The sequence below is a fragment of the Muntiacus reevesi genome, chromosome 4 (assembly GCF_963930625.1).
Source record: "Muntiacus reevesi chromosome 4, mMunRee1.1, whole genome shotgun sequence".
Classification (NCBI taxonomy): Eukaryota; Metazoa; Chordata; class Mammalia; order Artiodactyla; family Cervidae; genus Muntiacus; species Muntiacus reevesi.
The window spans coordinates 101,011,695-101,037,345 of record NC_089252.1 but is presented as its reverse complement, the minus strand read 5'-3'; the positions used below and the strand labels follow the sequence as shown (position 1 = coordinate 101,037,345).

Sequence of the window (25,651 nt, the reverse complement as noted above, 5' to 3'; positions counted from 1 at the left end):
TGACAGTTTATCCTTCATTGTGCAGAAGTTTTTTAGTGTGATATAGTCCCGTTTGTTTATTTTTGCTTTTGTTTCCCTTGCCTTTGGAGTCAGTCCTACAAAAACATCACTAAGACCAGTGTTAAGAAGCTTACCACCTGTGTTTTCTTGTAGGACTTCTATGGCCTCAGCTCTCACATTCAATTCTTTAATCCACTGTCTTTACCTCACTGTGTGTTCTAGGCTCCTTTGTTGTAAATGAATTATCCATATATGTGTGGATTTATTTCTGGGCTCTCAGTTCTGCTCCATTAATCTGTGTGTATGTTTTTGCACCAGAACCGTGCTGTGTTTTGATTACTTTCGCTCCATTGGAATGTTAGAGATTGCATTGAATCTGTAGATTGCTTTGGTAGTATGGACATTTAAACCGTGTCAATGATTCCAGTTCATGAGCATGGAATATTTTTTTCATTTCTGTCTTCTTCAGTGTCATCAGTATTTTAGTTTCCAATGTATAGGTCTTTTACCTCCTTGGCTAAATTTATTCCTAGATGTTTTATTCTTTTTGATGGAATTGTAAATGGGATTATTTTTTTAATTTCTCTTTCTGATAGTTTGTTGCTTTATAAATAATTTATCCACTACCTTTAGTATATGTTTACCCTTTCCAATGAGGATTTTACTTTCATATGTTTTCTTATTAATCAGTACCTTTTCTTTTCAGCCTGAAGAAGTTATTTTAAGATTTCTTGTAAGGTTGGTTTAGTGGTCATAAACTCCTTCAGCTTTTGCTTATCTGGAGAACTTTTACTCTTCCCTTCAATTCTGAATGATAACCTTACCAGGCAGAGAATTCTTGGTTGGAAATTTTTTCCCCTCTTTTAGCCCTTGAAATAAGCCCTGACAATCCGTTCTGGCTTATACATTTCCCGCTGAAAAATCTGCTGAAGCCTTAAGGAGTTTTCCTTGTACATAGTGAGTTGTTTTTCTCTTGCTGCTTTTATTCTTCCTGTCTCCTAAACTTTCACCGTTTTAATTGTATAGTGCCGTGGTGGGTTCTCATGGGTTTCTCTTCCTTGGAAATCTCTAAGCTTCCTGGACCTGGATGTCTGTTTCCTTCCTCAGGTTAGGGAAGTTGTCAGCCATTATTTCTTCAAATACTTTTTCTGGCCCTTTCTCTTCTTCTGGGGCCTCTTTAATGGAAATGTTATTCTACTTGATGTTTTCCTAGAAGTCCTTTAAGGCCTCTTCACTTTTTAAGCTTTATTTTTCATTTTGTTGCTCTTTCTAGATGACTTCCTTTGCATTGTCTTCCAGCTCACTGATTCATTTTTCTACTTCATCCAGTCTGCTGCCAAACCCCTCCAGTGTGTTTTTCAGTTCATTTGTAGCTTCTCTTTGGTACTTTGTCATATTTTATCTTTGTTCAGCTTCTTACTGTGTTCCTCCATTCTTCTCCTGAGATTGGTGAGCATCTTAATGATTATTACTTTGAACTGTTTATCAGGTAGATTGTTTACCTCCATCTTAGTCTTTTTTCAGGGATTTATCTTCTTTGGATTGGAACGTGTTCCTCTGTCTCCTCATTTTATCTGTGTGTGTTTGTCTGTATGTATTTTTCAAAACCGCTGCCTCTCCCAGACTTGAAGGAGTACTCTTGTGTAGGAGGTGATTCGTGGGACTCGGATGCACAGTGGACACTCCAGGGGTGTCCCTCACGGGGGCTCCGCACGCCTGCTGGCTGTGGCAGGACTGCAGCGGCGGGGTGGGGTGTGCAGGGCAGGTCAGTGTACACGATGTGCCCGGCGGCCTCGCAGCTGCCAGCGTGCGCCGGGCTGGGGGCGCTCACCTGGGCCCGCTGTCATGCAGCTGCTGCTGGGCGGGGGTGGGAGATGGGGGCGGGCAGAATGCAGGCTCCTCTGCTGTTGGGTGAATTCTGTGTTCCAGTGGTTTCTTTATCAACTTTGTTGCTGACTCTGCTTTGTATGTTTTGGATGGGATCCTTTCAATTTGTTGCACCAAACTATTGACTCCTCTAGTTTAAAAAACATTTTTTTTATTACAAAAAATTAAAAACCTGTGCACAAGTGGAGAGAGCAATATAATGATAACAGTCAGCCTCGGCAGTTACCTTCTCATGTCTCCCTATTCTTTGTTTTTAACTTTTTGTTTCAAAATGACTTTAGACTTTCAGAAGGTTGCAAAAATCTAGTAGAGGGTACTGTATGCCTTTCACCCAGCTTCCTCTAGTGTTAACATTTTACATAACTGTAGTGTAATTATGGAAAACAGGAAAATACCACAATGAACTACTGTTGACTAATCTTCAGAACTTAGTTGAGTGGAACTATATGTAACTTTGTTCTGTATCTTCCATGTCTCCTGTAGATGTGTTATCATACTTTCATAATTAAAAAACAAACTGCAAAAACAACAACAAAAGAACTTGAGGGCGTTGGAAGGTCCCCAGGTTCACCTGCTGCTTCAGTGATTTGCTTGAGGGACTCAGAATTCAGGATACCTGTTTTATTCATGGTCATGTTTTTTACTGCAAAAGGGATATAGATTCAGATCAGCCAAGGAGAAGGCAGGAGAGGCCCGGCACGGCCTTCCAGTGGTACCCGCCCCGCTGAGTCGTGTGGACAGCAGGCATTCTCCCTGTGGCAGCGTGCACGTAGAACCTACGCCCAGGCCAGCTCAGCACAGCCTTGTCCCGGGTTACAGTGCTCGCGTCCCAGAGCTGTGGGAGGTTGGTGTGGCTCATCTCAGTTCCTCAGTCTCCAGCCCTTCCAGAAACTGTGATCCAGCATAACGCACGGCCACACATGAATCACACCGTTAGTGGGGATTGCCTGGCATGGCCCAGGGCCCCAGGTGAACAGAGGCTCTCTTTTCAGGCAGGCTGTTCTGAGGGCTCAGAGGTGATCTCCCAGGAGCTGTCAGGGTCAGCGCTTCCTCCGGAACGTGCCAGGTTTGAAATCCCGCTGACTTCATTCTTCCTGCACACTAGATTTGCCAGGTTTCCCGCTCATAACCTCTTTCCTGGCTCAGGATCCCCCACTGCGCTTATGTGTCCTGTCTCTTCCATTGGTCCAATTCTCGATCTGTCTGTCTTTTATGACCTTGGGACTTCAGAGAGTACTGGTGAGGTGTTTCTTTTAGAATGTCCCTTATTTACTTTGAGGTTTGAGAAGGTGTGGATGATGTCTCGCCCAAAAGAGGGGACTGGGAGGAGGGTGGAGGGTCTTGGGGTGGTAGCCACCCATGAGGGAGGGGTAGGTGCCAGACGAACTAAGGGCCTAAGAGGAATGAACCAGTGGAAAGAGCACTTGGAGGGGTCTGGTCAGTGACAGACGTGACAGAGAGCAACTGTTGAGGACAAGGAAGACGATAATTAACTTTCTTTGAGTGCTGGCCGTGTGCCTACACCTAATGAACGCTTTATGTTTGTTAGTTAATTCATTCCTCTTAACGGCCGGTGAGACTGGCCCTCCTGGAGCCCTCATTTAACTGATGAGAAACTCAGAGATGGTAAGTGAGGTGTCAGGGTCACCGCCCATGTGACGAATGGCAGAACTGGGTCCCCTGTGCCACCCCCAAGTCCAAAGTGTGTCTGGCTCTGCGGCCTGGCCCGTAACAGCCATGCTGTGCCCCCGTCACAGTATCCTAAGAAGGGGCGGCAGAAATGGGGGGAGAAGTTACCTCCACCCCTTGAATTGTGCCAGGCCCTGGGCACAGTGCCCTGTGTCTATTCTCTTGTGTTCTAAGAGCTGCCAGGCATATAGTAGGTGCTCAATGCATGTTTTCCTCTTTCCTGCTCCTTCCCTGAGCTTCCTGGGCCAGGAGCAGGCATGTGGACTCCTGTGCCCCGTTTGGACGGTCTGCTCTCAAAGCTGTGAATGGGATGGGGCTGGGATTCTGGGCCCTGGCCAGCTCTTGCTTCTCAGATTGGTTTGGGCTGGGCCACCTGCTGGGAGAGAAGGAAGAAGGAAAGCCATTTGGCTTTGGTAGGCTTGCAGGATGCTTCTGGCAACAAATGGGAAGGCTGGAATGTGGGTGCTTTGCAGAAGGTTGTCCTGTAACCTCTATCGCAGATGCTGTTAATGCCAGAAAGACAGCAGGCAGCAGGGGCGGGGAGCGGGGCAGAACGTTCACGGCTCGCTCCCGCCGCCTGCTGGCGGTGTGCTTTTGTGTGGTTGCTTTGCCTCTAAACCTTGGATTCTCCTGTAAAATGGAGGTAAGGACAGTCCTGGGGGACTGTCGAGGAGATTCACACAGAGTGTTTAGCCCAGTCCCTGGCACAGACACTAAATGTTCAGTGAGTACAGGTATCATTGCCTGTGTCACAGCTGTGGAAAATACGGTTCAGTTGAGTTGCCCAGGCTTGTGACAAGTAGTGATTGGCAGAGCTGGGGCTTGAATCCATAGGTGGGCCCAGAACTAACCTTCCTTACAGGGCAGGCCTGGTACTGACCTTGCAGGGAAGTGAGCAGTTTAGTTCAGGCACACACAGGGGAGAGCTGGGTGCCCCGGTCCCGTGCGAAGCCCTCCCTTGGAGGGGGAGCCCGGCTAGCTTAACCGTTGCCCAGCAGCCAGGGGTTGCCAGGGCCTCTCCCCGGGCAGTCCTGCTCGTCCCTCCTCACGTGCTTTCTGGGAAATGGATGGGCAGATTCAGTGAGGGGGCCAGTACTGGAGAACGGCCCAGCCCTCATCCTTTCTGGGGGAGTGCCAGTCGATCATCAACGCGGATAGCTGTGACGGGCCGAGGTGAGGACAGCAACCACAGGGATGAAAGGGTTCTGTTCTCAAGAGACCCAGCAAGAGGGGGCGCTGTAAAACAAGGCCCTGGTGGGAGCAGGGGCTTTGAGCTTGGTTGGTGAGTCTCTGGGAGCAATGAAAGATCAAATGGTTTAGATCACTGCCGAGTCACAGGCCTGCTTCTGCAAGGGGACGGGAATCCCGCAGTGACGGTCGGTCCCAGAGACTGGCTGGCTTTGTGGTCCTGGGGGTGGGACCACATCTACACTCAGCACACATTCCTCACTGCAGGACTCAGGTCGGTGTACACTGGCCTGCATCTGTGTTTGTGGTTGGAAGGGAAACCTCAAGTTCAGATGGGAAAATGGAAGGTGAGCTTGGTTCCCGAGTCCTGTGCCCTGAAGGATGGCATAGGGGTCCCCGCGAGCCCTTTCTAGGAGCGCGGCCTGGCTGTAGTGGGAAAACTAGGCTTCTCAGACAGACGGCTGTGTGTGAATCTGGTCTCCCCCACCAGGGACTGTTTTGTGACTTCTCTCAGGTCCGACTCAATGAACGTGCGTTTGAGCAAGCTCTGGGAGATGGTACAGGACAGGGAAGCCTGGCGTGCTGCAGTCCGTGGGGTCACAAAGAATTGGACACGACTGAGCAACAAGAACAATCAGGTCTTTTAACTTACCTGAGCCTTGGTTTCTTCATCTGCATAACAGGGAGGATGAGCTCCGACTGTTGCGGGTGGTGACTGTGCTGGCCGTCCGTAGTGCAGTCACAGCAGGGATAAGGTGTCACATTTATGGATAATGGTAAATGATAGCTAGTCACAGCTTTTGTGAACACACACTGTGTGCAGAGCCCTGGTTGGGACTGCTAAGGGGGAGCAGTCAGATGGGTCCCTGCTCTCATGAGGCCTGGAATCTGTATAATGTCAAGTGTGGCGAGCTTGGCCTGTAAAAGCGCCCCTGGAGCGCACACTGCGGAGCCAGGGAGGAGGCGTCCCTTCACCTCCTGAGCTCTCCCATCTCTCCCCCAAGGTGGTGGTTGGTTTTTTAAAATATTTTTTTGGTTGTTCCGGGTCTTAATTGTGGTGTTCCCTCCCAGGAATTGAACCTGGGCACTCTGCATTGGGAGTGTGGAGTCTTAGCCACTGGAGCAGCAGGTACGTCCCCCAGGTTTTGTGTTTGGTGGTGTGTGCGTGTGTGTGTGTGCACGTGCGCGTGCGTGCTCAGTTGTATTGACTCTTTGCAACTGTAGCCGCCAGGCTCCTCTGTCCCTGGGATCTTCCAGGTAAGAATCCTGGAGTTGCCATTTCCTCCTCCAGATCTTCCCGACCCAGGGATTGGGCCCTTGTCTCGTGTCTCTTGCTTCGGCAGGCAGATTCTTTACCGCCGGTGTCATAGCCGGTCTGCCACTGAAGAGGGTGTCTCAGACCCAGACGGGACTTGTGGTCTGGTGGCTGTGAGTGTGACCTCGGTGCGAACAGGGCTCACTGCTCTCGGCTCCCTGTTTAGGGCACGGTCTGCCGTCTCAGCTACAGCCTCGGGCCTCTCCTTCTCCAAGATCTCTAGGACAGGGTGATGCCTGACCTTTGCCTTCAGGGATGGCCTAACTCTGGGGGGGCCCAGAAAGTGGGTGGTGGGAGCCACGCAGCTCCACCGTGCATCCTGAAGGCACAAGTGCTGGTAGGACCCGGGCGCGCCGACAGAAGCCCGGGAAGCCGGAGGAGAGCTGCTGGACCAAGCAGACAGCTCCGGGCGGGGGTCAGCGTGGCGGAGGCGGGTGCGGGCGAGGACGGGGCTGCACCCTGCGCCTGGGAGGAGGCTGGAGGTGCTGCGACAGAAGACGGGGGCGGGGAGGAGGGGTTCTCGCCCCTTCAGCAGACATGTACTGAGCACCTGTCGTGTGCCCCGTGCGCTCAGCGGACGGCACCTGTTCTCAGAGCTGTGAGCTGGGGGGCTGGGGTCCTCAGAGCCGTGAGTGGGGGGGGCTGGGGTTCTCTGAGCCGTGAGTGGGGGGGCTGGGGTTCTCTGAGCCGTGAGTGGGGGGGCTGGGGTTCTCTGAGCCGTGAGTGGGGGGGCTGGGGTCCTCAGAGCCGTGAGTGGGGGGGCTGGGGTCCTCAGAGCCGTGAGTGCAGGGGCTGGGGTTCTCTGAGCTGTGATTTGGGGGGGGCGGCTGGGCTTTTCCTGAGGCTCAGCTGCCAGAGTGGTGCCAGGGAGGCCACCTGCTGGCAGGGAAGGAGGATGGCTGTTTGAGATTCACCATAAACAAGACAGACACACATCTCTGTCCTTGTGGAGCCAACATTATCCTTAGGAGAGACACACAGGGAAGGGAATACATGTAGATGGGCACAAGTGGCAAGGAGGGACAGGAAGAGTGTCAGAGGTGTTGAGATTCTAGCAAGGGTGACCCAGGGGACCCGGTTTAGGAAGAGCATGAAAAATACCTGAAGAATGCTAGGGAGTGTGCTGTGTGGCTCTGGGAGGGAAGGCTGGTCCTGGCCCGGGGCAGAGCAGGTGGACAGGCAGGGCGTGCGGGGCAGGGGGTGGCCTGGCTGGAGCTGGGTGAGGAAGGGGAGGGCGGTGGGAAGTGGGGCAGAGGTGAGAGAGAGAGCAGGATGCATAGGACCTTCTAGGTCACAGGAAGGACTTGACTGGGAGTCAGACGAGTGACGAGATCTGCCTTAGATCTTAACAGGATTGTTAACACTTCAGCTGCTCTGTCGAGAACAGGCTGTGGGGGGCAGGGGCACAAGCAGGGTCAACAGGAGGCAGCGGACCCGCAGCGATCCAGGCATGTCCCCCACACGTGGCGCGTCTCCTGCCACTGAGCAGGCTCTCAGCACGTACTTTTGATGTGAGTCGGTGACGCCCAAACACCTGTTCGCAGACCTGTGCCATGTAGGCTGCCCGGCAGAGCTGCAGAAACGCATCCTCGGCACTGTTGCTGGGGGTCCTGATCCAGTAGGTTTCTGATGGCAGAGGGGAATCTGGCTGTCAGGACATTCTGCAGCTAACTCTGGGCCACAGAGCTGGGCTTCTGTTAGGAATGTTTCTCCACAGAATAGAGACCGACCAACAGTAGCTTAAACAAGGGGGATTTATTTGTATTTACAAGAATCTGGGAGGAGGATGGCTGCTGGCATTGGCTTGGTCACATGACAGTTGGGCCCGTGTCTTTGAGATTCTCTCGGCATTTTTCCTCATAGTCGCAACATGGCTGCTGTGGCTCCAGCCATCCCAGCCTCAATGAAGGGAGGGAGGGGCAAGGGGGTGTTACCCAGTCTGTCTCTTTTGTCAGAACAACAAGCTTTCCAGGACCCCCTGTAGACTTCATTGTAAATGTCACTGGCCATACCTGGTCGCATGGTCGCCCCAAACTACAGAGGAGGCTGCAGCAATGAGACGCTGTGTTTGCAGCCTCTGCTGCGGGAGATGGCTGGAGAGGAGGAGTGGAGACTGAGCCCTGGGGCAGGATCAAGGGTGTCTGTCGGGCTCGGTGGACGCCCTGGTACTCGAGGTCTGTTCTAATACTGCCAGGGCTTTCTCTCCGTGCCCTGCTGCCCCCCGGGAGCACCTCTCGGGCCCACGGTGAACCCCCAAGCATCCCTTGGGGGCTACTCCATCCTAGAGGCGCAGTCTCGTTCTCCTCAGGTCTGAATGACATGGGGCGACTTCTTTGGGGAAGTGGTGGTCTTTAAGCAGGGGTTGTGCATTTTTAGCATGACCCTTGCCGGACACACATGTAAAACAGTGTTCCCTCCTTCTCACCAAAATGGTCACATTCAAGAGCCTTTTAGAGCCAGCATGTCTATATTCACGCCCCTCAGCACACACAGGAGAAGGACAATGTCTCTGGTCACCCTCCAGCCACCCAGGGCGGTCCCTTCCCTCCCACCTTCGGTCCAGCTGCCAGACTGCATCCCAGCGGCAGCTCTGTCCAGCAGTCTTGGTGGGCGGGGTGGGGGGTAAAAGGAAATGCTTTTCTACTAGTGCCCTGTTACCTTGAAGGATGGGTTTACAAAGCCAGAGAGAGAGAGAAAGAGAGCACTAAGTCGTGTCCAACTCTTGTGATTCCATGAACTGTAGCCCGACAGGCTCCTCTGACCATGGGATTCTCCAGGCAAGAACACTGGAGTGGGTAGCCATTTCCTTCTCCAGGGAAACTTCCCAACCCAGGAATTGAACCCAGGTCTCCCATATTGCAGGCGGATTCTTTACCAACTGAGCTATGGGGCAGGGGTTTTATTCTTCAGGGGAAAAGGAAAAGGCCTGGTGGGTCTCCAGATCTTTAAATATGGGACAGAAGCAAAAGTTCAAACATTTGGTCTAGTGCTGGGAGGCAAGTTTGGAGGAAGAATGTGTGAGTGAGTTCACGGAGTTGGCCTCAAGCGAAAGAAACCGAGTCTGGTGTGGGCCTCAGGCTGATCAGCAGGGCCAGGGTGTCAGGGTGGTGGTCAGGCCTTCAGACTGGTTTTTTATGTTTTCCAAAGCCTGTTGAAAAATCACTATATATTTGCTTTTTGTAGACTTTGGGGAAAGGTTCTTTTAAAAGAGTTGTGTGAGTTTTTTTGGCTAGAATTGTATCAGTATGGTAAGAAAGGCAGATTGGCAATTGCATGCATCTCTGGTCACATAACCAACACCACTTCCTAGCTAGGGGTGTTCCCGGGCCCAGGGCCCCTGGGGTGGGAGGAAAATAAAGAGCGCCTTAGAGGCGGATGGGAATCTCTAGGATGGGGTTCACGGGAACTGGGGGGGGGTTTATATTCGCCTCGGATCCTGCATTTTGCCAGGGACAGTGTGGGCCTCAGAGCGGCAGTCCAGGAGCTTGTTAGAAACAAGATTCTCAGCTCTCACCCCAACCTGCGGGATCAGAAGCCGTCTTCTAGCAAAGGGCCCTGGTAATCGTAGGCACGGTAAAGTTCAAGCAGCACTGTTCTAACTTCCAGAAGCGGAGCGGCTGCAGCCCTGGGCCACTGTGGTTACAGGGTCTGGATGGGGTAGGATGGGGGCAGGGGGAGCGTGGAGGGATAAAGGTGAAGGGGTGGGGAGAGGCTGAAGCTGATTTTGTTAGTGCGTCTCTGCCTTGGAGGCCCTTCCTAAGGACAGACCGTCCTCCCCTCAGGCTTTCAAGGTAGGTGCCCCCCATGGGGCCTGGGCAGAATGGACAGCTCGTCCAGCCAGAGGGGCACCGGTCCCTTCTCAGCTCTGCCCGAAGCATCCTGGCAGGGCTCAGCAGCCCCTCAAGGAGGGAGCCTGGGGAAAGCTCCCTCAGCAGTGGCTGCTGCTTGCAGCAGGAGCGATGAGCGCTAGAAGGAAAAGCCTGCATTCAGGATCCCCCATCTTCTGGGGGTGGGGCAGGGGGCAGCCCTCTGGGGCGATGCGTTTTTCCAGGAGCGAGCATGAACGCTGCAGAGCCGGGTCTGGGGGCCAGGGCTGCCGCGTATAGGAGGGCTGGAGGGCGAGGTGGGGGCCGGGCGGGCTGGGGGGTGCTGGAGCTCCGGGAGCCGGCTCTACAGTGCCCTCTCTCCACTGGTCAAAGTGGTGATTCTCCGCAGGTTTTCCCTGACTTTAATAAATTCAGGGGCATGGTCCTCTTCCTTTTCTGGGGGTTTCTCCAGCTGAAGGGGAGAGAAGCAGAGATGAGAGGTGGGTGGGTGAGGGAGAGTCCCACTCAAAAGCCTATGGGTTTGGACCCAGGGTCCTCTCTGGGGAAACAACCAGGATCAGTTCTCCCACCAGCTTGGAAGCTGAGGGGACAGAGCAGGGGACTGTGTTCTACCCAGGAAGCCCGCTTCAAGTTGCAGACCTCATATGAGCCCTAGGTTCCTTATTTCTAAAATGGTAACTCCTCTGGGCTCAGAAGGCAGCTGTGAGAAGATAATCAGAATCAGCATACAACAGATTGGGCTAATGAGAAAACCGGTTCAGAGAGGGGAAGCCACTGGTCCAAAGTCACACAGCGAAGGGAGTGGCTGAGTGAGGACGCAGGCCAGGCGTGGACTCTGGGTCCAGTCCTCGTCTGGCTCAGCCTCCTTGTCAGCTGTCACTGCAGGCCTAGCGCCTCCCTGGGCCAGCAGGTGGTCTTGGAGGAAGCAGGGGCGGGGTCTGGGGCCCCCACCCACCTGGTTCAACCTCTGCTGCCGTCTCAGCAGCTCCTGCTCGAAGGGACACTGCAGCCGCTTGGCCTCCAGCTCCTCCTTCTTCTTCTTGATGAGCTGGTTCCGCCGACGGTGCTCCAGGACGCGCTGCAGCTCCGGCTTGCTGTCCACACCCAGGCCCCTGGGGAGGGGGGTGGGGGGGAGGCGTTAGGAGACTCCCCCCACTCCGCACCCAGGGCTGCACCCTGCACTGGCCTCAGCCAGTACCGGGAAAGCATGACTGTCCCAGGGAACAGGGAAGGGAGGTCCCTAGACTTGAGACTCCAGTCCCCGTCACAGGTGCCACAGACTGAAGGGGGGTGGGGTGGTCTGTGCCCAGAGACCGGACTGTAGGATATTACTGGGTATTTTCTCAGCCTAACTTTCTAGAGGTAGAATTGCTGGGTCAGGCGCTCTTCAAAGATTTTGGTTACATGTTCCCATCTGCTCCTTAGAAAAGGTTATCCAATTTATAACTTTTGTCAACAGTATTTCAGAGCATCTGTTTCTCCTTACTGTCCCATCTTCTTGTCTTGCAGAATCTGGTAGGCAAAAAGGGTCTGGTGGAGCAGCTTGGAGAAGGGTGCCCGCTCCTTTTGTTTGTTCTGTGAACTAACTGTACCTATCTTCTGTTCATTTCTTCTTCATGTATTTGTAAGAGATAATGTACATATTTTTGTCATTTATATTGCAAACATTTGCCCTGATTTGTCTTTAGGCTTCTGTTTTTTAAACTGTGGTAATTTTAAAAGGGATGACTCTAAAAGGGATCTTGACAAAGTACTTCCAATACACAGTCAACCCTCTGTTTCCACAGATTGAATTCGTGCAATGCCACTTTATACAAGGCCCTTGAGTTTTTGGGTTCTGTGGGGGGGCAGGTCCTGGAACCAGTCCCGGCAGATACAGAGAGACCAGTGTAACTAAGGGGCAGGAGGACAACACAGAAGATGAAAAATGAGATCTGCTGGAAGGTATGTTAAGTTAAAAAAAAAAGGACGACAATCACCGCCAGCGTCAATACCAAAAACGACCACTAGAGGGAGCTGCGGAGGCTTTGCAACCTTCATCCTGGTGCTGCTGGGCAGAGACCCTCTTAGGAAGGGAGCCTAAGGGAGCTCAGCTCCTCAGTAACCCAGTGGTCCCAGGGCTCACAGCTCCAGCCTGGCCCACTGCTTGCTCCTGGCCTTCTTGCTCCACTCGACCACGGTGACACCCCGCATTGGGACCCTTCACAGGCCACATTCTCCTCTGGCCCCCCACAATCTTCAGTCACTCGGAGATCCTCCAGGTTCCTGTGCACACCCACATCCTCATCCATCGGCTGCTCGCGGCCAGGGCCCACCTCCAACCCCGGCTGACTCCCACCCACCCTTCCATCTCTAGCTGAGGCATCACTTCCTCCCTGGAGCCCAGGCTGGTGGCTCCTCAAAGCACCCATCCCACCATCTGGTCAAACATCAGTCTCCTCTGTGAGGGCAGGCACCCGTGGCTGACTAGGCGGGATTACGGGGCTTCTGGACTGCCACGGTGTCTGCTGCTGACCACACGGGGCACCCTCAGACCTGCCCCGTCTCTCAGAGCCCCGGGTGACTACCAGGCCTGCCTTTCGGCAGGTGGGGGTGGGCACCTCCCTGAGCCTCAGTGATCATCTCAGGCAGCCGCGCTCCTCTCCCACCTCCTGTGGTTCATGAGCAGCTCGCGGTGCATCTCCTGGTGGTTCCGGGAGGCCTTCACGGGGTTCAGCAGCTTCTTGGGCTTGATGAGCTCTGGGTTCCACTCCCTGTATTCTGGCCGGGCCATCAGGCCTCCGATGTCGGCCCGCTCCCTCTGGATCTCCGAGTACATGGAGGCTGTGGAAACAACACAGCAGGGACAGGGGAGCTGGTCAGAGCTGCGCTCACAGTCTTCGGCCGTTCTCGTGGCACAGTTAAAGGGCAAGGGTTTTGGCTGCTCTGCAGCCCTGGGGAAGCTACCTGACTTTCTGAGCCTAGGTTTCCTCATTGGTGAGATGGAAATGATAGACAGCCTGTGCCTAGGGCGTAAGGATTGGGGATCATGGCTGTAAACTAGGGTGCTGAAAAGTGGTACTGGGTCACAAAGTACATGGGTTAACACATGGAAATGTTTTTGACCTTTGAGGGAAAAAATTTTTTTTTCCCTCCTATAAAAGGAATTCTGTTTGAGTTTCTGTTTCTCAGGGAGCTTGTATCAGAGAAAGAAAAGATATATAAAAAGAGCAATGTGTACTTGTTAATTTGGATAAATGCAGTGATATAAAGAAAACATCACCCCTTATTTTCCTGCCTGTAGTTTCCTGACAGACAGGTCCAGCTTTTCAGTTTCTCCAGATCAAAGAAAAGGGTATGAAATCCCAGGACTGCCACGTCTAATTATAAAGGGAGGGTTGTCATCTTTAATGCAGATATCTGCCTTCTTCATGGCCTCAATTCCACCACAGTAGCTTGAAATCTGTCAGTGCGTTCGGAATTCAGCAGAAGGGCTCACTTCTGTCCAGGTGGGCTCCATATCCTTGAAATGCCCTCAACTAAGCCACTATGAGGGTGAAGGTAAGAAAGAAGAGGGTGTGTGTGCGTGCATGTGTGTTAGACTTAAAATTCCTCTAGAGAATGACCCAGGCTGGCTCTGAGCTGCATACAGTATTTTGAGTGAAACTTTAGGCACTGGTTCCTCCCTCTTCATGAGTCCTGTTTTTTCTGAGGCAGAGCCTCTATTACACACGAGGCATGGGCAGTGTCTGGCTTGGTATCGAGAAGGCAAATATCTGTTGGTAATTGATCATTAAACCTGTGAGGTTGTACAGATGAGGAAACTGAGGCTCAGGGAGGTTGGTCTCGGGGAACCAGTGCCTTAAGGCATGTGGTTTCCACGATGGAACTGAGGGGGTGTGTCCCCACTGCACACACCAGGCTTCAGTTCCCCTCTGTAAACACCACCAATCGTAGTGGTGTGTATATGTCTACCCCAATCTCCCAATCTATCCCCCGCAGACGTACTTACACTACTATACTACTGTGTATACAGCACAGGGGGAAAGAAGTACAATCTGTTTATAGGACAAATATCTAATTAACCTTAAGAATCCATTCCAACATATATTAGGTGCAGACACATACTGTTTGATTCTACCTGTGAGATACCTAGACTAGTCAAATTCACAGAATCAGAAAGCACATTGGTTGATTCCAGGGGCTAGGTGGGAGGGGAATGGGGACAGAGCTTCAGACGACGAGGGTGAAAAACTCAGGTGATGGACGATGGTGCCAGCTGCACAACAATGAGGATGTATTTAGTGCCTCTGAACTGTGCAGGTTAAATGGTTAAAATAGTACGTTTTATATTGTGTAACTTTCACCACGCCAATCCCCGTGTGGCCTGTGCATAGGTCTTTACTTCTTCCCTCCCTCTGGGAAGAGGATGAATGCCATTCTCCGCCTGATGAACAGCTGTCCTCCAAGCAGACTAGACTGGGACAGAGGTCTGTGCAGGAACCTAGAGGTGGGTAGCAGGTTCAGGGGGCGGGGCGGAGAAAACAGGAGGAGAGGGTTTGATGGACTGTAAAGTGCAAGGTGATGTGTTAGGGAAGGTGGGCATCAAAGCTCTGCAAATGGGAGCACTCCAGACACACGTTTGGCATGTCTGTTACCTACTACAGCATGCTGTCAGGATGACTAAGTGAGACCCCCTCTGTAAGATGCTGGGAAAACTGTTATACTTTGGATGTAGACAGACTGTGTCAGAGCCTAGAGCCATAGTTGTCAATTTTCTTCAATTCCTATTCTCAAAACCATTTCTGTAATGAGAATTCTAATTTTCTCGCTTCTTTTTTCATAAGGCTATTGATTTTCAGATATATCCTTAATTTTGGGGGTCTTAAATGACCGCGGTGGTGTTTAGGAGTTAAAAATGGGCACTAGACATTAACAGTATCTTGATTCAGATTGGAATTTGGAGAATTTTTCCCCTTTCTTCTGCCTTTTCCCATTATTAAGTCTCACCAATCCTTTATCTGAGTAATTTCCAGCCACTCTCTTTCCTTCCTAAGTCTTCGGCACAGGCCATTATCACACCATGCTTAAAATAAGTGCTTCCACTCCTCAGCTAGTCATCCTGCTGTTAGTTCCTGTATGCCGCCAGAGCTTCATAATTTTCATCAGTCACAGTGTCTTGAAATCAACTAACTATGGCACGGAAGCAATGAGACAGGAAATAGAAATAAATTATACAACTTTTGGAGAGGGCAGAATTAATATCTTTGTAAGATGTCATTATCTATAGCCAGAATTCCCAAATGGATTAACAGAAAAGCATTTGGAGCTAATGAGGAAATTCAATAGTGTGCCCAGATTCAAAACAAACACATAAAACCAAGAGGTTCCTGCCTAACAGGAACGACCGTTGAGAAAGTACACAATCACACAATTACTCGTTTATCCTACAGTATGTTGGAGTTCCTGTAATTTACCAGGTAGGGTGGTAGAGGCCCCGCCTCCCCTAGAGCTGAGATTCTGCGAGGGAGGCAGACAGCAAACGTGTACACAGACCAACACAACTAGACGGTTGCACATGGAGAGGCGCGAACGCAGGGGTCTGACCGGAGGACCGCCTTCAGCCAGGTGCGGCGGGGGGGCCTCTCCGCGGCTGACCTTTAAGAGCTGAGGAGGAAGAGGGAGGCTGGCGGGGCCGACGAAACAGCCTGTGTGACTCATTTACCTTGAACAAGCTCGGTCTGTTCAGGAAACAAAAAGGCACAGTGTGCCGGAGTGGCGTGAGGGAGTGACGGAGCGGGGCCGTGTTTACAGGGAGGGTGGACGGGTGGTTGCAAGTGGCGGAAAGATCGCGTCGGGTTTGATGTTAAGGTCATTCTTGCCACTGTGTGGGGAGAAACTGTCAGCAGGTTTGGGAAATCTTTTATATGACGTCGGTTTCTTTTCTTTGCAACGGTCAGCCTCTGTCTTTCCCGTTCAATTCCAGAGGAAAGACATCCGATTGGCCGGGCCGAGGACCTTTCACCCCATAGGTCAGCAGCGAGCCAATGGGTGGGCTGCCTGCGGCCAGTCCCCGCCCCTGGGGGCCCACACAGGCTCGCGCTGACCCGCGGCTCCTGCGTTCTGTTTGCACTGCCGGCTAAGTCGCTTCAGTCGAGTCTGACTCTCTGCGACCCCGTGGACCGTAGCCTGCCACGCTCCTCTGTCCATGGGACTCTCCAGACAGGAATACTGGAGGGGTGCCATTCCCTCCTCTAATCCCAACATGGGGATGGAACTCAGTCTCTGATCTCTCCTGCACTGGCAGGCAGGTTCTTTAGCACTAGGGCCACCTCCTGCAAATTATGTAGCCAGCCCTGCCCCCCGGGTCCAATCAATGACCAGCTCTGGGCTTTTAAAAAACAGCATCGGTGGTGAGGTGTGGCAGATGGTGTTTTGCTGAGACCAGGGTGGTGTGGTGAGTCTGAAGGACGTGGAGTCTGAAGAACATGAGTGGTTCTTCAGCTCAGACCTGCAAGCTGGGAAAACTGCTGCCTCTGCCAGTTAATGTTCTGAACTCCAGGAAACACGTGTGAGATCCGTGGGTAGTGTGTATGTGTCCCTGTCCCAGGGGTTAGGGAGCTGCAGAGCCAACCATCCTGCCTTTAGTTTAATTAAAAGAGGCCTCAGACACAGTAGGGGAAGGAGAGGGAGGGACAAATTGAAAGAGTAACACTGAAAGATATACATTACCATATGTAAAATAGATAGCCTGTGGGAATCTGCTGTCTAACACAAGCAGGTTAAATCAGTGCCCTGTGACAGCCCAGAGGGGTGGGAGTGGGGACATATGTATACCGCTGGGTCATTTCCAGGGCTGCTGGGGTGTCCTGAGCAGGGAGGTGGCCGTGATGGGGGCGGTGAGGTGAGCATAAGGTCATCTCTGAAAAGAGAAAGGTGAATGCTCTGAAGAGCTAGTGAGCAGAAAAGAGAACCTATTGAAGAGAAAGTTGAGTGGCTGATGCATGTCCTTCACTGGTTGTCAAAGTAAGAGAGAATGATGTTGGAGCCATTGGAACCTGGACTGGACGTTGGATCAGCCCCTTCCTAGCCTTGGGCAAGTGTCGGCAGCAGGAGTCCAGAACTCCAGCCTTTGGCTGAAACCCAACCCATGTGGAACACAGCCATGCCCACTCATTACTTACTGTGTGTGCCTGCTTCCGAGAGAACAGCCGTGATGAGTAGGTGTGACAGCTGCTGTTGATCAGCACCCTTCTTCATGAGGTTGTTGCAAAATAAAGGAGGTGGTGCTTGGCTAGTGAGTGCCTAGCACTGAGCTGAGGACTCAGTAAGTGTTGGCTGCCAGGGCCTCACTCCCAGAGAGGAAACTGAGTGGGGCCACCTCATTGGTTGTTATTAATAATCACTGTTAAGGATCCCACTTCTCCAGGTGACAGGGTCAGTGGACTTAAATACGTTACCATGTGTAGGGGGAGGCCTGTGTAGCACAGGGGGCGGTGGGGTGATTAATATTGTCGTCCAGCAGAAACTAACAACATTGTAAAGCAATCCTACTCCAATTAAAAAAATTATACAGTATAGAAAAAATATCCCACTTGTCTTAGATTGAGCTTTCTCAGTCTTTTTAAAAACTGGTTATTTCTTTGTGTTAGAATTTTAACAGTCCACATACACAGCCATGAAGGAGAACTGAGTCTTAATAAAGTAGGTACACATTTTTCCCAGGTGCCATTGATTTCCAGTGAAGTAATGTGTTCACTTATGGCTAATATTTCTGCACTATGACCACAAAAGGTAAACAGCAGGCAACAGCCCTATTAGGCTAAGACTTCATTATACTGGAAAATGATTTGACAATGAAAAAACAACAGATAAACCAGAAAAAGAAGAGAAACTGAGTTGCCAGAAATATACCTGAACTATTTGGTAGCATGGCCATGTTTTGTTTTCTGTGCTATGAAGTATTATGATAAACTGTCAATATTCCCATGGACCTGATATTAAAAAACTTTTGAATCTTGTAAAGCCTTCATATATATATATACTCCAATACAGAGGCAACTACCTTATCCAGATAAGTACTGGCTTGTGCATTTTAAAGTATTTCCAGGCTGGGGGTGGGGTAGGGGGACTGTACTGGTTAAATCAGTTGATATTAATCCTGGCTGTATCATCCGAAGGACTTGAAGAAATATCAGGGCCTGGGTCCTACCCCTGGATTCTGATTTAACTGACCTGGGAGACAGCTGGCAGAGGACCTCAGACACCTAAGAGGACAAGAAAGATCCCCCGATAAGCCAGGAGGTCGAAGGAGGAAGAGGAGAGGAAGCAGAAGGTGGGGAGATGGGCTGGGAGCCAGGACGTGGCATCTGAGAGCTGTGGGATGTGCGGGGCCACCCCTGGGGGCCGCTTGCCCCGGTCCCCAGCTCCTTCCTGCCCGGTGGGCTCGTGTGCTCTCGAGCAGAGTCCGGGGGGGAGGAACAGCTGCGGGGGGGACTGAAACCACAGCCCACGCCTCCGGAGCACACCTCTGCTGACAGTTCCTAAACTGAGTGCCGTGAGAAACCTAAAGGAAGTGTGCTCCTGCAGCTGGGACAGGTCTGGCTTGTGCAGCTTCCGTCTCTGTGGACACACACTCAGGGGGTCGGGTCGGGCCAGGCCAGCGGCTGAGCCGCCTCTCTGGGTCCTGCAGCGGGCCCAGTGCACGACCACTGCAGTCCTGGACGTGACCCCAGTCAGGGGGCCTGGTGAGGATGACACCTGAGGGCCAGCAGGGCCGATGGCCGGCGCCCCCACAGTCACGGCGGGGCCAAAAGCAGTGCCAGCAACAGCGCCTGCGAGTTGGCCCAGCAGAGGTCCTCACAGATGCACAGCTCCCGAGGAGGGACGCTCGGGGGCTCCTCTCCCCGGGACGGGGCTCCAGTCCCACCTGCCGGCCCCACAGATCAGAGTCACCCCCTAAGACACAGACCTAGGGGGTCCACCCCTGACAGGACAGTGACAACCACAGGGCAGACTCTGTCACCACACCACCCCCGAGCCCCTGTCAAGGGACAACGGGACCAGCCTCCCCCACCAGGGGATACACAGCAGAAGCAAGAACCACAGTCCTGCGAAGAGGAAATATGATAGCAAACCAGTACCTCTAGGAAATAAGAACTGCTTTGAAATTGAGAGACCAGGAGCTTATCTGTGTGTGTGTCTTTCTGTGTGTGTGTATGTATAGTGTGTGAGTCACTCAGTCATGTCCAACTCTTTGCAACTGCAGCCCTCCAGGCTCCTCTGTCTGTGGTATTCTGTAGGCAAGAACAGTGGAGTGGATTGCCATTCTCTTCTCCAGGTGATCTTCCTGACCCAGGGATCGAACCCAGGTCTCTGCATTACAGGTGGATTCTTTACTGTCTGAGCCATCAGGAAAGCCATGTGTGTGTGCACGCGTGCAGACTGCTTTATCAAAACCTCATGGGAAATGCAAGCAAAAAAACCCATGATACACGCACACAGGAAAAAAAGCAACCCAGATAACACTAAAGATGGTCATCAAACCACAAGAGAAGAGAACAATAAAGGGAAGAAAAAAAACCTACAAAAACAAACCCAAAACAATTAAGAAAATGGCATTAGGAACATATATATTTATATGTTCAGTGCCTCAACCAAAGATATAGACTAGCTGAATGGATACAAAAACAAGACCTGTACATATGCTATCTGTGAGAGGCCCACTTCAGACCTAGGGGCACATACAGACTGAAACTGAAGGGATGGAAAAAGGTTTTTCATGCAAATGGAAATCAACAGAAAGTTGGAATAGCAATATTTATATCAGACAAAATAGACTTTAAGGATTGTTAAACAAGTCAAGGAAGGACAAGCATAATGATCAGGAGATCAATCCAAGAAAAAGATATAACAGTTGAAATATACATAGCTCAGTCAGTAAACAATCTGCCTGCAGTGCAGGAGACCCAGGTTCGATTCCTGGGTTGGGAAGATCCCTTGGAGGAGGAAACAGCAATCCACTCCAGTATTCTTGCCTGGAGAATCCTATGGACAGAGGAGCCTGGCGGGCTACAGCCTATGGGGTCACAAGTGTCAGACACAACTTAGCAACTAAACCACTAACTACTGACATAAGAACACCTCAATATATAAGGCAAATGCTAATAACCATAGAAGGGGGAATTGACAGTAACACACTCCACTTACACAAACAGTTCATACAGACAGAAAATTATTAAGGACACACAGGCTTTAAATGACATTAGATCAGACAGACCTAATTGTTATTTATAGAACATTCCATCCAAAAACAATGCACTTTCTTCTCAAGGGCACATGGAACATTCTCCAGGATAGATCACATCTTGGGACTGAAATCACATCAAGCATGTTTTCCAACCACAGTGCTATAGTATTAGAAATCATTCTAATATTACAAATCTAATTACTGTGTTACAAATCAATTACAGGAAAATGTTAAAAAATACAAATACATCGAGGCTAAAAGGTATGTTACTAAGCAATCAATGTATCTTGAAGAAATCAAAGAGGAAATACAAAAATATCCACAGACAAATGACAGTGAAAACATGATCCCAAACCTGTGAGATGCAGCAAAAGCAGTTCTAAGAAAGGCGTTTAGAGCAATGCCATCTTACCTCAAGAAACAAGAAAAATCTCAAAACCCTAACTTTACACCCAAAGCGACTAGAGAAAGAACAAGAAAGCAAACCCAGAGTTAGTTGAAGGTAAGAAATAAAGATCAGAGCAGAAATAAATGAAATAGAGTCAAAGAAAACAATACGGATGATCAGTAAAACTAAAAGCTGGTTCTTTGACAGGAAGTAATAGAAAATATGAACAGACCAGTCCCAAGTTCTGAAACTGATGAAAAAACTTCCAACAAACAAAAGTCCAGGACCAGATGGCTTCACAGGAGAATTCCATCAAACATTTAGAGCAGAGGTAACACCTCTTGTTCTCAAACTGTTCCAAAAAGCCGCAGAGGGAGGAACACTCCCAAACTCATTCTATGAATCCACCACCATCACCCTGATACCAAAACCAGACAAAGACGTCACACACAAATTTACAATATCACTGATAAACACATGTGCAGAAATCCTTAATACTAGCAATCATTTCCAACAACATATTAAAAGTATCATACATCATGATCAAGTGGGATTTATCCCAGAGGTGCAAGAAGTTTTCAATATGTGCAAATCAACCAATGTGATACACTGTATTAGCAAATTGAAGAATAAAAACCATATGATCATCTCGTTGTTCAGACATGCTAGTCATGTCTGACTCTCTGCAACCTCATGAACTGCAACATGCCACGCTTCCTTGTCCTTCCTTCACTATCTCCCTGAGTTTGCTCAAACTCATATCCATCGAGTCAGTGATGCCATCTAACCATCTCATCCTCTCTCATCCCCTTCTCCTCCTGCCTTCAGTCTTTCCCAGCATTAGGGTCTTTTCCAATGACTCAGCTCTTTATGTCAGGTGGCCAGAGTATTGGAGCTTCAACATCAGTCCTGAAGCTCCAGTACTTCAGGACTGATCATCTCATTAGATACAGAAAAAGCTTTTGACAAAATTCAACAGCCATTTATGATTAAAAACTCTTTAGAAAGTGGCACAGAGAGAGCCTACCTCAACATAATAAAGATCATATATGAAAAACCCATAGCTAACATCATTCTCAAAGGTGAAAAACTGAAAGCATTTCCTCTAAGATGAGGAATAAGACAAGTATGTCCACCATTGTTCAGTAAGCCCTAGCCACAGCAGTCAGAGAAGAAACAAAAGGAATCCACATTGGAAAAAAAGTAGTAGAACTGTAAATAGTGACAGATAACATGATACTATACATAGAAAATCCTAAAGATGCCACCAGAAAAATACTAGACCTAATCAGTGATTTTTATAAAGTCACAGGATACAAAATAAACAAATCTCTCGCATTCCTGTAACTAACAATGAAAGATCAGAAAGAGATATTAAGGAAACAATCCCAGTTTACCACTGTAACAAAAAGAATACAATACCTAAGAATAAACCTACCTAAGGAGGCAAAGACCTGTACACAGATAACTTTGTAAGATACTGATGAAAGAAAGAAATGATGATGCAAACAGATGGGGAGATACAATGTGTTCTTGGACTGGAAGAGTCAGTATTGTGAAAATGACTCTACTACCCAAAGCAGTCTTCAGATTCATTGCAATCTGATCAAATTGTCAATGGCATTTTCCACAACACTTTATTTTTTTTTAAAATAATTTGTATGGAAATTCAGAATACCCAAGCAGCCAAAGCAATCTTGAGAAAGGAAAACAGAACTGGAGGGATCAGGCTCCTTGACTTCAGAGTTTACTACAAGGATACAGGAGTCGAGACAGTACAGTACTGGCACAAAAAACAAATACAGATCGGTGGGACAGGACAGAACGCCCAGAGAAGAACCCGTGGGCCTGTGGTCACCTCATACATGATCCAGGAGGCACGGAGTATACGATGGAGGAAAGACAGTCTCTCCAGTAAGTGGTGCTGTGAAAACTGGGCAGCTCCATGTAAAAGAATGAACTTAGAACACTCCCTAACACCATTCACAAACTCAAAATGGATTACAGACCTGTAAGGCCAGATACTATAAAACTCCTAAGAGGAAAATATGGGCAGAACACTGGAAGAAACTGAGCCAAGATCTTTTTTGACCCACCTCCTAGAGTAACGAAGATAAAACAGAAATAAACGAGTGGGGCATAATCAAGCTTAAAAGCTTTTTGCAAAGCAAAAGAAACCACAAATAAGATGAAAAGACACCCCTCAGAATGGGAGAAAATATCTGGCAACAAAGCAGCTGACAAAAGATTAGTCTCTAAAATATACAAACAGCTCACGTAGCTCAATATCAGAAAAACAACCCAATCAAAAAATGGGTGGGAAACCTAAGTAGACATTTCTGCAAAGAAGATATTCAGATGGTCAACAAACACATGGGAAGATGCTCAACATCACTAATCATTTGAGAAATGCAGATCGAAGCCACAATGAGGCAGTACCTACACATGTGTCAGAATGGCCATCGTTAAGAAACCAGCAGACAAATGCTGGGTAAGGTGTGGAGATAAGGGAACTGTCTTGCACTGTTGGTGGGAATGTACAATTAGTAGAGCCACTGTGAAGAGCAGTGTGAGGGTTCATTAAAAAAGAAATGGGTTCTTAAAAAACTATGTTTTTATGAAGGTTCATTTAAAAAAATAATAATAGAACTACGCCATGACCCAGCAATCCCACTACTGGCCATATAAGCAGAGAAAACCATAACTCAAAAAGATACGTGTACCCCAGTGTGCATTGCAGCACTATTACAATAGCCAGGACATGGAAACAGTCTAAACAATCTAAACATCTGTTGACAGATGACTGAATAAAGAAGATGTGGTACTATGTACAGTGAAATATTACCCATAAAAAGGAACAAAATTGAGTCATTAGTAGTGATGCAGATGCACCTAGAGTCTGTCATACAGAGTGAAGTAATTCAGAAAGATAACAGCATTTCTATTAATGCATACATATGGAACCTAGACAGTGGTACTGATGAACCTACTTGTAGGGCAGGAATAGAGATGCAGACAGAGAATGGACTTATGCACACGGGGGGAAGGAGAGGGTTGAACGATCTGAGAGAGTAGCTTTGACATATATACACCGCTATGTATAAAACAGATAGCTAGTGAAAGGCGGCCGTACAGAACAGGGAGCTCAGCTCCGTGTTCTGTGAGGACCTCAGAGGGGGGTGGGGCATGGGAGGGAGGCTCAGGATGGAGGGGATATATGCATACATACAGCTGCTTCACTTTCTGTAATAGGATCTGTTGGGTCTGCGCTGTGGTTCACTGTAGCTCGTTGGCTTCCTCGCTCTGTGGCACGTGGGATCCTCGTTTCCTGGTCAGGGCTTGAATCCTTGCATTTGAAGGCCAAGTCTTAACCACTGGACCACCAGGGAAGCCCCTGGTCCACTTTTTTGTACAGCAGAAGCCAACGTAACATTGTAAAGCAATTATACTCCAGTGGGGGGGGAAGATGTGGTCCATATACAATAGAATATCAAAAAGAATGAAATGGGGCATTTATAGAGCTTGGTTGGACTTAGAGACTGTCATCGAGTGAAGTAAGAAAGAAGAAAAACAAATATTGTTTGTAAACACACACATATATATGGAATATAGAAAAATGGTATAGACAATCTTATTTGAAAATCGGAAATAGACACACGGAAGTAGAGAATGAAGAAATGGACACCAGTGAGGGAAGAGGTGTGGTGGGATGAACGGGGAGACTGGGTTTGACATCTATACACTCTTCATACTGTACTTAAAACAGGTAAAGAATGAGAACCTGCTGTGTAGCTCAGGGAACTCAGTGTTCTGTGTTGACCCAAATTGAGAAAGAAATCTGCAAATGAGGGGATATGTGGATACATATGGCTGATTCACTTTGCTGTGCAGTGGAAAGACAACACTGTAAAGCAACTATAATAAAAATAATTTTTTTAAAAAAACTGGTTATTTGAGAAGATGAAAAAAATTTATAAGTCATCAGCCAGAATCATCTAGAAACAAAAAGGAGAAGGCTGAAGTCAATAACATTAGAAATGAAAAATAAGTTACAACAGACTCAACAGAAATAAGAAAAAGATCACAGGAGACTACTACCGACAACTATACACCAACAGAATGGGGAACCTAGAAGAAATGGACAACTTCTTAGAAAAGTCCAGCCTTCCAAGGCTGACCCAGAGGAAGTAGAAAATATGAACAGACCAGTCACAAGCACTAAAACTGAAACTGTGATTAAACAACTCTGAACACACAAAAGTGCGGGGCCAGATGGCTTCACAGGCATCTGTCAAACATTTAGAGAAGAGTTAATGCCTATGCTTCTGAAATTCCCCCAAGCATGGCAGCGCAACGAACACGCCCAGTCATTCTGTGAGGCCACCATCACCCTGATATTAATAGCAAAAGCAGACAGCTATCACAACAAGAGAAAATCACAGGTCAATATCACTGGTGAACACAGACACAAAAATCCTCAACAAAATACTAGCAAACAGATTCCAACAACACGTTAAAAAGGATCATATAGCACCATCAAGTGGGATTTATCCTAGGGTTGCAAGGATTTTTTAATATCCACAAAACAGTGTGATACATCACAGTAAGAAACAGAAGAATACTTTTGACAAAATTCAACAGTTATCTATGATAAAAATTCTCTAGAGGAAGTGAATATAGAAGGAATCTACTGCAACATAGTAAATAACATACAAAACAAACCTACTGCTAACATCATACTCAACAGTGAAAAGCTGATAGCAGTTCCTCTAAGATAAGGAATGAGACAAGGTTGTCCACTTTTGTCACTTTTACTGAACATGGTTTTAGAAGTTCTAGCCATGGCAATCAGAGAAGAAAAAGAACTAAAAGGAATCCAAATCGGAAAAGTAGTAAAACTGTCACTGTTTGCAGATGACAGGACACTATAGGGTACCAGAAAACTACTAGTGGTCATCAATGAATGTGGTAAAGTTGCAGGATACAAAATTAATACACAGAAACCCATTGCATCTGTACATTAACAACGAAAGATCAGAAAGAGAAACATTCCCACCCAAAGCAGTCTGCAGATTGAATGCAATTCCTATTATATTATTAATAGCATTTTTCACAGAACTAGAACAAAA

General features: G+C 48.9%; 1 protein-coding gene across 5 annotated transcripts in view; it reads right to left on the bottom strand.

Annotated features, from left to right (window-relative positions):
• Positions 1-7,821: 7,821 nt before the first annotated feature.
• FAM107A (family with sequence similarity 107 member A) overlaps positions 7,822-25,651 on the bottom strand; it is an 88,080-nt gene continuing 70,250 nt past the window's right edge. For all 5 annotated transcript variants that reach the window (XM_065933400.1, XM_065933401.1, XM_065933398.1 and 2 more), the window contains 3 exons: positions 12,555-12,729; positions 10,862-11,018; positions 7,822-10,357 (listed from right to left, as the gene is read on the bottom strand). In XM_065933400.1, the coding sequence (XP_065789472.1) occupies positions 10,250-10,357; positions 10,862-11,018; positions 12,555-12,729 (440 nt within the window). In that variant the 3' untranslated portion in view covers positions 7,822-10,249. The remainder of the gene's footprint in view (positions 10,358-10,861; positions 11,019-12,554; positions 12,730-25,651) is intronic.